Source organism: Zosterops lateralis (assembly GCF_965231275.1).
Source record: "Zosterops lateralis genome assembly, chromosome: 28".
Lineage (NCBI taxonomy): Eukaryota > Metazoa > Chordata > Aves > Passeriformes > Zosteropidae > Zosterops > Zosterops lateralis.
The window spans coordinates 1,870,549-1,882,684 of record NC_139788.1 but is presented as its reverse complement, the minus strand read 5'-3'; the positions used below and the strand labels follow the sequence as shown (position 1 = coordinate 1,882,684).

Sequence of the window (12,136 nt, the reverse complement as noted above, 5' to 3'; positions counted from 1 at the left end):
GCAGCCTTTCCCCAGAGCTGCTCAGTGAGCCTGTTTGGGCACATTTACAGACGTGACAGTGCAGGTATACAAGAAAAGACTCTTTTCTTACTTGCCTGTTGATAAAATCCCCTTTTTGTCTGCAGTAAAGCCATGTTCTTTCAGGTCTCTGTGTATTTTATGAGTTTCCTACATTTAAATGTCAAAAGTGATTGAAACTACATAAAATTAGTGTTAATCCATCCTTCTTTGGAAAGAGATGGAGAAGTTGAGACAGTAAAAAATACCCCTAATCTATTGGGCAGTTAAAGTCACTGTGGAAAAGTGGAGATAACATCCCCCTAGGCCACAAAGACCCTTTACTTGAAACAAAGTTACTTCTCTGTGAATGGATTGCTACACAAATACCATTCCCCCCAATTCTTCTTGCAGTTATAAATTTAAAGTTATCCCACTAAGCACAAATGGTCATTTCTTTCATACAAATCTAAAAAAAAAAAAAAATAGCTCAGTTCTGTATAGGCCTGCCTACTCAAGAGTGCAGCTTTACTTTGGAAAAAAATGAAGTTTAAAATCAGATAGTGAGCTTGGTTATTTTTGTTTTCATTCAACAGTTACTGAGCAACAAAGTGAGGCTGAGTAGTTTATTTGGTGTTGTTGCAGAACATAACTGTATGGATTCGGATTAGGCAGAGCAAAAAATACAGTCTTCACGCTGTTTTTACACCACGATCAGCATTGGCCATGCACATTCAACAACAGCACCAGCTTAATCTTTAAGCTGCTTGATCTTATGCTTATGGCGCTCGATTTCTTTCTGCAGACGCTCAATCTCTTTCTGGTGGTGGTGGATCTCTTCCTCGTGGTGTTTCCGTAAGGCAGAGAGCTGCTCCCGCTCCTTTTCCCTGCAAGAGAGGAGGGCAGGGAGTGTATCCCGGCAGCGGAGCGGGGCGGGGGAGGCCGGCCGGGCCCTGCCCTGCCCTGCCCGGGCTGTGGGGGCGGCTCCGCAGGCCCCGGGCCCCGCTCACCTGAAGTACCGCTCCTCCTCGGCCGCCTGCTTCTTCCCGAACGCTCCGCCGGCCTCCCGGATGGAACCGCCGCCGCCGCCGCCCTTCCCGGCGCCTTTACCCAGCTCGCCCAGCTGCGGGAGAGACGGCGGTGAGCGCGGAAGGACGGACTGACGGACAGAGTGACAGACACACTGGGGGAAGGACTGACGAACAAAGGGACGGACAGGCGGAGGACAGAAGGGACACTCTCGGAACACGCACCTGGTCGGCTCCCGACCCCGAGCTCCAGCGCTGCTGCTGCACCAGCAGAGCCCCGCGCAGGCCGCCCCGCGCCGCCAGCACCGCCACGGCCGCCATCGCCGCCTGCCCTTGGAGCGCCGGACGGGGCGCTACTGCGCAAGCGCGACCCCGCCCTCCTCAACAGCCCTCAGGGCACGGTAGCGCCGGGGGCGGGGTTTGCTATGTGACGTCACACAGCGTGGCCTCGGCCCCCGCGCGCGCCGTGGTGGGCGGGGCCTGTCGCTGCGGCGCGGTCACGTGTGGCGACGGCGGGGTCACGTGCGGGCGGCCATGGCGGCGGCAGCGGGGCCCGGCGCGGGCGCGGCCGAGGACGCCTTCCTGACCTTCTATAACGAGGTACCGCCCGCACTCCTGTCCGCCGCCCCTCCCGGGACCCGCCCGCCCTGCGGAACCGGCCTGTGCCGCGCTCGGGGGCCGCCGCTGTGGGCGCCGGGCTGGGGGTGGGCGAGCGGCGGGTTGGCGCTCGGTGAGGCCCTCACGGAGCCCCCGGTGGCGGCTGCGGCGGGACCCCGGTGCGGGCCGAACCCCGGTGAGGGCCTCGTTCTCCTGGGCTGAGCTCGGGGAGAGCTGTACGCTCGCGTGGCCCCGCCGTGCTCCGGCCCGGCCGTGCTGTGGGCAGAGTGAAACCGGGGGCCCCTCTCTGCCCCCCCGGCCCCGGTACCGAGGGCTCAGCCTGGGCCTGTGCCCCGAGCTGCCCGCTCTGAGGCCGCGCCACCTCCGTGCATGCCTGTTTCTTTAAGTAAAATTAAATAATAAATCTAAATATAAATAAATGGTTTGGTTCGACGTAGTGCTGTGAGGGGTAAAAGCTGAATTAAATAAGCTGTGGTCAGAGGAAAGTGGATTTGTGTGTTTGCATCGCTCAGTGTGTTTAAAGGGCTGCACTGCCAACAACGGGTTAAAAGCAATGCCGTGGTTTCCAAGGAATCGCAGTGACAGAAGTGCTGGAGGTGCCTGGGGAGGAGGGAAAGCACAGCTGTGGAATAAACAGACAGAATATTCTGCACTATTTTTTTATAGTTAAAATACTGACAGGCTGTAGAAAGGCAAAAAAATGTGCTTTGATAGTGCCTGAGAAAATAACTACAGGCTTGAGGGAAGGAAGGGGCATTCTGAATTGTAGTTCAGGACTCTGATGACTGGTTTACCAACAACATGGAATAAGCAGGTAAAGATGTTGTGATGGTCAGTTGATAGAGGTCTCTCTTGTTCCTCAGGTAAAGCAGATTGAAAAACGAGACTCTGTTTTAACATCCAAAAACCAAATTGACCGGCTGACCCGACCTGGATCTTCATATTTCAACTTGAACCCTTTTGAGGTTAGTTTGAGCATTCTGTCCTCCTTTCTGAATTGATGTATGAGCTTCCTGATTCCTGAGGATTTATTCTAGTTAAAAACAACATAAGGAAAGAAAAAAAAAACTTCTCTAGGTACAGATTGCTGCGCAGAGGGTTTGCAGAGGACAGCAGGGTGGTGTGTGTGTGTTTGCTGTCTTTGTCAGTGTTTGATGGCAGCACAAACTGTGTGTTGAAACATTTCCCTCATACAACAGCACTGGAAGGTTTGGCTGGGTGCTCTCTGAAGGTAGTAGCTGCTGGATGTGGCAGCTTGGCAGGTTCTGGTCACAGCTCTCTTAATTCAGCATTTCTAGTTGTGTGTTTTATTTTGGGTGTTCATCCCACTGAATTTCTTGTTGGTGATTGATAGAGACAGGGCTCCATTGCTTGCATGCAAGAAACCAGATTATTTATTTCAGAACTTAGTTTATATACTCTTACAGCTTCAGGTAAAAATTTCCACTGCCAAGCAATAAATGCATTATTAATTTTTATTAATATTAAAAATTAATATCATTAATGTTTCTCAGCAATATTGCTTAACCAGAATCTTACAGGTGTAGTTGTACATGACTTCCCTAAAACAAAGAACCACATTCCTTTTCACTTCCTCCCTCACATTTGTATTTTATGTTCCCATAAACATAAATAGTTCCCAGAGATTTCCAGGATGTTCCACATCCATCATCTCCACTGCCCAACTTCTGTAGTGGATAGAGTGAGAAAAGGTCTCTCAGTGGCCACACCTGTGAGTAGTCTCTGAGGAACCTCTGAGTAATGGAGAATCCCCTTGCACTTTATAATTTGATTCCTGTTGCAGTCAGTTATAAAGTCTTAATAAGCAGGAAAGCTTGAAGATGACAATAAATAAACAATAATACATAGTAATAAATAAATAAACAGTATGGTATTCATCTGGATTTGGCTTTCCCTGGGTGAATTCCTTCCTGGTGTCATTTTTGCTGCCTTTTTCAAGCCTCAGGTGCTTTTTGTAGTCCTAATTCAGGGCTGGTTAGTCAGATGAGTCACCCTTTGACAATGTTCAGTTTTGTATAGATCTTAGTACTTGATTTGAAGAGTAAATTTAAGAAAGCTGTTTCAGAGTAGACTGTAGCTTTCCTGTGGGAGAGTGGGATTTTTTTACAGATTCTTTGAGTCAGACCAGTGCACATCTGCTCACTCGTTGCTTAAATTTTATGTTCAGTAAATTAATTCACAAAAAGTGTTCCTAAACTGCCATATCAATAAACAAGTGGTGTCACTCATGGAAACCAAACTGTAAAACTCTACTGTCTTCTTTCAAAATGATAAGATTAGTAAATTCTTGTAAAGTTGTATGTTTCCTGTCCAGTGTTCTGAGTGACCTGACATTGTCCCCAAACCCCTGTGTGCTTTTGTTTCTGTCAGACTGAGCATTACTACAGGAGTGGTTGAAGGCTCAGACCAATTTATGAATCGTAGTTGTCTACACAAGACTTGAATGTGGACAGGACACTGGCACAGCCAGAGGAGTCTGGCATTGCTGAAAATAGTGTCACAAGTGTAAAAAAGATTGTGAAATGTTTCTGTTTGACTGGGTGAAAATTCATGTAGTTGTGGGGCAGGGTTTCTGGTGCGTGTCTGTGTGGCAGTGAACCAAGTGTTACAGAATCAGGGAATATGCTGGGTTGAGAGGCACCCACCAGGATGTACCAGCCCAGCCCCAGGCCCTGCCCAGAGCCCCCAACAATCCCCCCTGGGCATCCCTGGAGCTCAATCCCAAAGGCTCCTGGAGCTGTGGCAGCCTCAGGGCCGTGCCCATTCCCTGGGGAGCCTGGGCAGTGCCTGAACCCTCTGGGGGAAGAGCCTTTCCCTGATATCCAACTTAAACCTCCCCAACTCTGTTTCATGTCCTGTCACTGGTCATGAGAGTGAGGAGATCAGGAGCTGCCCCTAAGCTGCCCCTTGGAAGGATGTTTAAGAGTAGAATGAGTTCTCCTCTCCTTCAGGCTGAACACACCAAGTGACTCCAGCCACTCATTAAAGTGTTAGAGCTTGCTGACAGGAGCCTGAAACATGGAGAGTAGCACCAAACTTGCTCTGCTGTCGTGGTCTCTTTTAGGTGCTGCAGATGGATCCCGAAGCCACAGATGAAGAGATAAAGAAAAGATTCCGACAGGTATTCATTCAGCTTTTGCACTCAAAGTCCTTGGGAGTGAAGTAGAAGTGCTGTAGGGATTGTGCAGCTGGGTGTGGACACAAAAAAATGGTGGTAAAGCTGTATCTGGGTAGAGAGGTGTCTATTTTTGACAGAAATGCATAGAGCAATGCTTGTATCAACAAGAGGAGAGCTGCAGCAGTGTCCCTGGTCCAGCCATATGTTTATTTCTTGTCAAGACCAAGGATACAAATCTTTAATGATCAAGGGGTTCATGTCAGCTCAGGCACTGCAGCTGAGGGGTGTTAAATTGTTCCTCTCATCACAAGCTGCAGCTTTTCTTCCTTTTGGACAGTCTGTTTGTTACAGGAATTGTTTATTCTCTCAGCTCATACTGGCACATACATGTTGTCAACTGCTTTGTCCATGTACAGAGGAATTTGATCTCTTTGAATTCTCTCTGTCTGAGACTATTTCCCTTCTCTCAAAAATCTCTGAAATACTCTTCATCTTGATGGTAAGATCCATTTTTTCTTCCAGCTGTCAATATTGGTGCACCCAGACAAAAACCAAGATGATGCAGATAGAGCCCAGAAGGCATTTGAAGGTAACACTCTTTCTCTGGGCTGCTCTGGGTTAGTAGTTGCAGCTTTTTTGGTGCTGGTTTAAAAACACATTAGGGTGGAGGGGACAGAAGTGTTGATCCAGAGGTGCTTTAGCAAAAGAGCTGTGTGAGGTGGTGGCATTTCAGCAGGTGGCACTAGGTGGCAACAATGGCATTGTCATGTCACAAACAGGGACAGATCTTCATGGGGGTTTGGGATTGTTCAAGAAGAGCTGTTTAATCTGTGCATTAGATTTTATTCATAGACCGTATGACAGAAGCAGAGTGATGGTTTTGGGTGTGTGTTTTGTATCACAGTGAGGTGTTCATGCCCATAAATACAGCTGGTAGGACTGATGCTTTCACCTGCTCCCTCCAGAAGGTATCAGACAGTTCTTGCCATTGCTCTACCCCAAAACTCATTCAACTAATCATATTATCACTTTTCTAGATGTATTTAATAATAATAAAAACCAAAACAAACTGCCAACCAAATGACCTCCACAAATTCTAGGAGCCAAATTAGTAATGCCAACAAGTAGCAGTCTTGTGATGCCTTGTGAACATGACTACTGGTGCTATTAATATTGATACTTTTTGTTAGCTGTAGATAAAGCTTACAAGCTGCTGCTAGATCAGGAGCAAAAGAAGAGAGCCTTGGATGTCATACAGGCGGGAAAAGAATATGTGGAGCACACTGTGAGTATTCTGTGGGAACATCCAGGGTTGGGGTGAGTGGTATTGCTCATGTTTTGTTCATATTTTGCTTTTTTGGTACATTTGCTTCATGTTAGGTCACTAAAGTGAGTAAACCTCATAATTGCACTGTGCAGGTGGGCTCCAAGCTCTTCACAGCAGAAACAAGACTGCTGTGTCCAGGAGTGCTGTTGAGCACTCAGTGAAATTCAGTACCTGAAATAATCAGGTCAGACCACACATCTGACCTAAATATTTTTTTTTCCGAGTCTATGAATGAAAGATGCAGTTCAGATATCTGTAGGTGGAAGATAAAAGGTGCTGACAGCAGGAGACTGGGAAGTTTGGAGGATATTGACCTATAAGATAAGAAAAGGAGTTTGGATTGCATTGACCAAGAAGTTTAGAGTGATGTGGGTGGATTAAAACACAGAAAGCTTGAGGAAGCAGATGATAAGGGAGAACTCAAATACTCTTAACACAAGGAACACTTGGTGTTCTGTTTGTTGTTAGGTCACTTCAATATCATGAAGCACAATAAACTTCCTGCTGGTTTGGATGGTGTTTATTGAATAAGAATATATATCTTTCAAGAAACCAAAAGGGATTATGTTGTAGTAATAATATCCAAGTGTTGTTAATGTGATAGTAATCTTGTATATGTTTGTCTGGGCCTAGGAGGGTTTGGTGTAAAACAAAACCTCAATCAAGGACAGAGTTCTCTCTATACATTGGAATAGGAATGCAGAACCTTTTGGATACAATTATGTAAGCCCTATAAAATTTTTAAAGCTCTTATTTTTGTTCTTAATCTTCAGGTGAAAGAAAAAAAGAAGCAGCTGAAGAAGGATGGAAAACCTCCCACTGTAGAGGAGGATGATCCTGAAGTTGTAAGTCATACTATGTTCAGAGAAACTGAAGAGTACAAAACATGTTTTGAGGAATTAAGATTCAAAGCCAGTACAGAAGTATTTATTAGACTTGTTAATATTATAAACCCTTACATTTACAGAAGAACAAATTCTGCTAAGTCACTTTAGAGTATCATATATCTGGTGATACCTGTGTATTGTGGAAAACAGCTTCACTGTAGTGTAAAGAGTAAATATATTGTGAGATTAAATAGACCAAAATACCCTGTTCTTCTCTCAAAGCAAGCCTTCATTGCTTGTGCATCATGCACTTTTTTTTTTTTTTAATTGAATTTCTTGTTGTTTTCTGACTGCTGGAGCTGTGACATTCCTGCTGCTGGCAGAGGCACGTGTAGCACTCACTGCAGTGTGGCTAAAATGAGCTTGTGGCTTTTTAATGAGACCATTTTCATCTGTTCATTCATGTAACACTGAGGGACAGATGTGCTGTTCTGCAACAAACCACTTGTATTAAATTGTCATTTGTTTGGCAGTCTGTTCTTAACTTAGTTCTTTTTACCTGGGCTCTGATCTGGAGAAGTCAGTGATATGAGAGGCTGTAGCAATGCTGAGTGATTACCAAACATTGACTTTATCAGTCTCAGAGCCCTTTTTTTTTTTTTTTCCTGTAAAGTGATTTCTTCCTGTTGCTATCACCACAGTTAACCCCATAACCATCCTATTTTTCATTTTTCAGAAGTCTGTTGCTCTTCTTTAGTAATGAAGATTGGTTTAAGCATACTGATTTCCTACTGGGAAGCCAATGCTAGATTTTTACAACACATCAAGAAGATCTGCTGGAATATTACTCTCTAAAACAGTGACCATTTTGCCTTTTTTTTGTCAAATGTAACAATGCAAGACTTAACCCAAGAATAAGAGGATTTGAAGTGAGCAGTTCTGTTTAGGCACAGCTTCATGAAGACAAATTAAAATGAGACTAATATGAGGTTAATATGCAGTTGTTTCCTGGTGCCAGGGCCAGAATTTAATCAGCAGTGGTTTATACCTTTCTTTGTGCTGCTGTTATTGTCAGGGCAGGATAGAGGTTATGTGGGCATACCTATGGTTTGATTTCTTCTGAGCTCCTTACATTTATCTGTAAAACAGACTTTAATTGTGTTGATGGGTATTATTTTAAGACTGGATTTGTGTTTTGCAGTTCAAACAAGCTGTATACAAACAGACAATGAAGCTCTTTGCTGAACTGGAAATTAAGAGGAAAGAAAGAGAAGCAAAAGAAATGCATGAAAGGTATCAATGACGTTCTGCTTGTGCAATTCAGGCTCCTCTTCCTTCCTCAAAGAAGATAAGGGATCAGAGAGTCTTAGAATAGTCTAAATTGGAATGAACCTCTGGAGATGATCTGGGCTGACCTCCTGCTGAAAGCAGGGCCTTGGATTAGATTCACAAGGGTCCTGTCAAGCTGATTTCCAATAATGTGGATTCTGCCACTTCTCTGGGTACCCTGAGGGTTGTAGAGAGAAAAGCACACAAAGGAAATTTGCCCTCCTAGGTTGAAAGTGTCAATATATTTTATGTGGTTGCATTCTCTTACATGTACAGATGTAGTCCAGCCACAACAGTGAAATGGTGACACAATTCTGCATGCTCTTAGCTTGTGAAGGATTGATTTCTACTTTTATTTAAGTGCCAGAAATACCCTGTGGCATGTGTGATCCTGAACTGTTTTAAGGTGTTTTGATCACATCCTGTCCGAGTGCTCACTGTGAATACACTTCCTGCAGCAGTTCTGTGCTGCTCAGTGAGGTGGGGATAACTCTGGGACATTGCTTTTGATTACAGGTGAAAAGTAGAGGGTTAAAAATTTACTTTGTACTTTGCATGCTGCAGTGGTTATTAATTTCTCAGAACATGTACCCTCAACAGTTTTAGAGACTTGCCACTAGAGTGATGTCCAGCTTCTTGGATGAAGAAATCCAGCTTGTTTTGCTGAACAAGGGAAGCCAAATTTTTAATTGTATGCCTTCTGTCAGTGGGGCCAAACCATCCTCACTGCTCTTCCAAATTTGAAACCAAATTCCATTTGCTGTGCTATCTTAGGTGTGCCTATTTACCTCTTCTGTAATCTGCTAAAAATTAGAAGAGCTTTCCAAGATGTTTTGAAAGTATTGCCCTGTTTATTTGCCTTGTTTATGATTCTTGTGGGCTCATAATTTTTGTGGCTTCCCTTCCAGGAAGCGGCAGAGGGAAGAGGAAATTGAAGCACAAGAAAAAGCGAAACGAGAACGAGAATGGCAGAAGAACTTTGAGGTATTCAGCAATTTAACTTATAGAAGAGGCCTCAGCAATTCTTGTCCATGTTGCAGGGAATGCCCCTAGAGAGATGAGAGACCTTTTGTATGCAAGTCATTGAGATAATTTAATAGATCTGCACCAGCCTGGGTTTTGTGCATGTGTGTGGAGAGGAGCCCCTCAATAGGGCTTTGGTATCACCTATGCAGAAACAGGTCTGGTAAACTGAGGTGTATTATTTTTCATCTCTGTCAGCAGTTCATTCTTGTCTTTATTTGTAAAACAGAATTGCTGCTTAGCCCAGGTCAGTGGTGACCACTAAAACTTAATCTGGAAAGTGTTTGTGTGGATTGTCTGATTGCCCCAGCATCCAGATCCCTGTTAGTGCTGGGCCCTCTCCCATCCTGCAGTGGGGAAGGGGCCAGGGAAGCAGAGCTGCTGTAGCCAGAGCCCACCTGCAGCACTGGTACTGCCGAGATGGGCCTGGAGGGGATGGATCACACACTGGGAAGTGGATCATTCCTGGACTTGTTCTGTCCTGCTGTGAAATCTCCAGCCTGTAGAGATTATAGGTTGGCTTTGTGGGCAGATTTAGGGGTTTAGGAGGTTTTTTGTGGGGTTTTTTTTTGTTTGGTTTCTGTTTTGTTTTATGGTTGGTTGTTGGTTTTTTTTTTCTCCTCAGTAGGTAGGGCAGGGAGAGAAGTACACCAGAGGCCTGTTTTTTTTCTCATTGTGTCAATATGATGAGACTTTGGGCAAGAAGCATCAGAGAAGGCAGCAGTACATTTCCCTTCTCTGTTCTCCCTGCCTCCAATCTGCAGCACCAGGAGAGTGAGGAGTTGAGACAGAGAAAGGACATGACACATTCTGGGCTGACAGATCAGGAACATTCATTTGAGAGGTTTCTTGTTTCCTTTGAGGATTCCACAGGGAGTAAGGACTGCCCAACCCAATCTGGTGGTTTCTGAAACAAGAATCCAGCACAGTGCTTAAACTGATGTGTGTAAGCTCACTTTAGTTCCTGTGTTGTCCTGGCTCTTCCCAGTATCTTTGTGTCCTGCCTGTCAGGGGCTGCATGCTGGAAAAGGGGAAATTGCTACTGATCTCCTGAAACTGGTATGTACTCCCTGTGCTTTGGCTCTTGCACTTATTAACTCTCCACTTCCTCCCTGTTGTTCCCAGGAAAGTCGGGATGGTCGTGTAGACAGCTGGAGAAATTTCCAGGCAAACACAAAGGGGAAGAAAGAAAAGAAAAACAGGACCTTCCTGAGACCTCCCAAAGTAAAAATGGAGCAGCGCGAATGATCCTGGAAGCACTGCCCAAGTGCAGCTCCTCAGTCCCTTCCCTGCTTTTAAGGACTCATTGGCACCTAGAGTAAGATTTGCTTTTTAGTAGACTGTTTGTTTCCAGTACAATATTAATTATCAGTCGAAGTATTTTTTGTACTCTGTCTGTTTGAAAATAGGGCCAGAGAATGAGCCCGGCCAGGGCCCCGCTACACGTAGAACACTTGGCTTAGGAGAGTCCCTGCCATTCCTGCTGTCCCGTGTGTCTGCTGCCCTGTAACTCGGTGTTTTGTACTTCACAGAGACTGTGCTGTTTCACCACTTCTCTTTCTAGTTTGAGAGCTGAACAAAACATTGGAGAATTCATCCAAACTCTTTCAGGCACTGTCTTTCTCGGCGAATTCAGCTCGGGAAAGATCTGGGCTGACTCTGGGAATGTGTTTCCAGCACTGTGTGGTGCAGCTGGCCTGCAGTGAAATCCTGCAGCTCCTCACTGCATTGAGTGGTGCTTGGAAGGAACCTGCCCCCCAAGATCTAAATTCCAAACTAAAATCCCAGCTCTCAGGCTTAGACTTCTGTTAATCTCAGACCAGCTGGTCACTTCCTGTAAAGGAAAATAACTTCTCTTGATTAATAGTTAAGCTGCAATGGTCTGTATGTAAAATAAATTTTTACCCAAATTACCAGGGTGGTTTTTTTTTCTTGGAATTATTAAAAAATTCAATAGCAATAGTGTGGATGGAGTGCTGTCACTGAGATGCTGCTGCTCTTCAGCATGAACCTGTGCTCTCTGCCTTCCCAGTTCTCCACATCCCTTTTAAGCTGCCCAAGGTGTTCCAAGTGTCACCAGCCTGACACAGAGGGGACATTCACTGTCCTCATTCTCTGGCTCCTGGCAGAGCCTGCCTGCCTGAATTTCAACCTTCTCTGCTGGGAAAGGCCACAGTTAAACTGGTTGTTCTGTTGGGAAATTGGGATGTTTGCTGCAGTTGGGTGCCTGAGGAGCTCCAGGGCAGTCAGCCCATTCCTTCTGGCAGCAGTGCTTTGGGCACTTTGGGTTGTGACTGTCTTGCCCTTCAAGACTGTCTTAAAAGCTTGACATTTCCTTTCCTGCCAAAATAAGAGCCAGTTCTTACCAACGAGGAAACCCCAACAACATTTCCTTGTGAAATAACCCACGGGGCATAAAGGGAACAGACAGAAACACCTGTGATTTCTTGTTATGAGTGAGGTGGATGTTGTGCCCATGACCTGAGCGATGCCAGTGGCACAGAATGTGTTGGGGGAACTCCTGTGTGCAATCTGGGCAGAGCAGTGCCTGGGGCAGCTGGAAGGAGTGAGTCCTCCATGTGCCCAACCACCCTTTCTTCCCAGGCTGAAGGAGCACAAGGGGGGCTCATAGTGCTGCAGAAGGGGTACAGGAATGAGCTGCCCCTGCCTGAAGCATTTCTGGCTGATGTTTTCTAATTTGGGGATTCCCACAGCAGAGCAGTGCCCTTCTGGCACTTTGCCTGATGAATCTCCACTTATCATGGAAGCCTTGGAACAAGTACTCACTGTGCTGCCTCCTGGGATTTTGAAGGAAAAGAGCCCAGAGGAGAGATCTGGCTGAGGGTAC

At 45.6% G+C, this 12,136-nt stretch overlaps 2 protein-coding genes across 2 annotated transcripts; one reads left to right on the top strand and one right to left on the bottom strand.

The window, feature by feature from the left end:
• Positions 1-697: 697 nt before the first annotated feature.
• On the bottom strand, positions 698-1,368 carry ATP5IF1 (ATP synthase inhibitory factor subunit 1). Its single transcript, XM_083879426.1, has 3 exons — positions 1,251-1,368; positions 1,008-1,120; positions 698-884 (listed from the first exon to the last, which is right to left on the bottom strand). Exons 1-3 carry the CDS (start codon positions 1,344-1,346, stop codon positions 749-751), a joined length of 345 nt encoding a protein of 114 aa, XP_083735552.1. The 5' UTR covers positions 1,347-1,368; the 3' UTR covers positions 698-748.
• Positions 1,369-1,538: 170 nt separating this feature from the next.
• Positions 1,539-11,201, top strand: DNAJC8 (DnaJ heat shock protein family (Hsp40) member C8). The gene is made up of 9 exons (XM_083879573.1): positions 1,539-1,625; positions 2,507-2,608; positions 4,729-4,785; positions 5,305-5,371; positions 5,973-6,067; positions 6,883-6,954; positions 8,138-8,229; positions 9,174-9,249; positions 10,414-11,201. Exons 1-9 carry the CDS (start codon positions 1,560-1,562, stop codon positions 10,534-10,536), a joined length of 750 nt encoding a protein of 249 aa, XP_083735699.1. The 5' UTR covers positions 1,539-1,559; the 3' UTR covers positions 10,537-11,201.
• Positions 11,202-12,136: the final 935 nt, after the last annotated feature.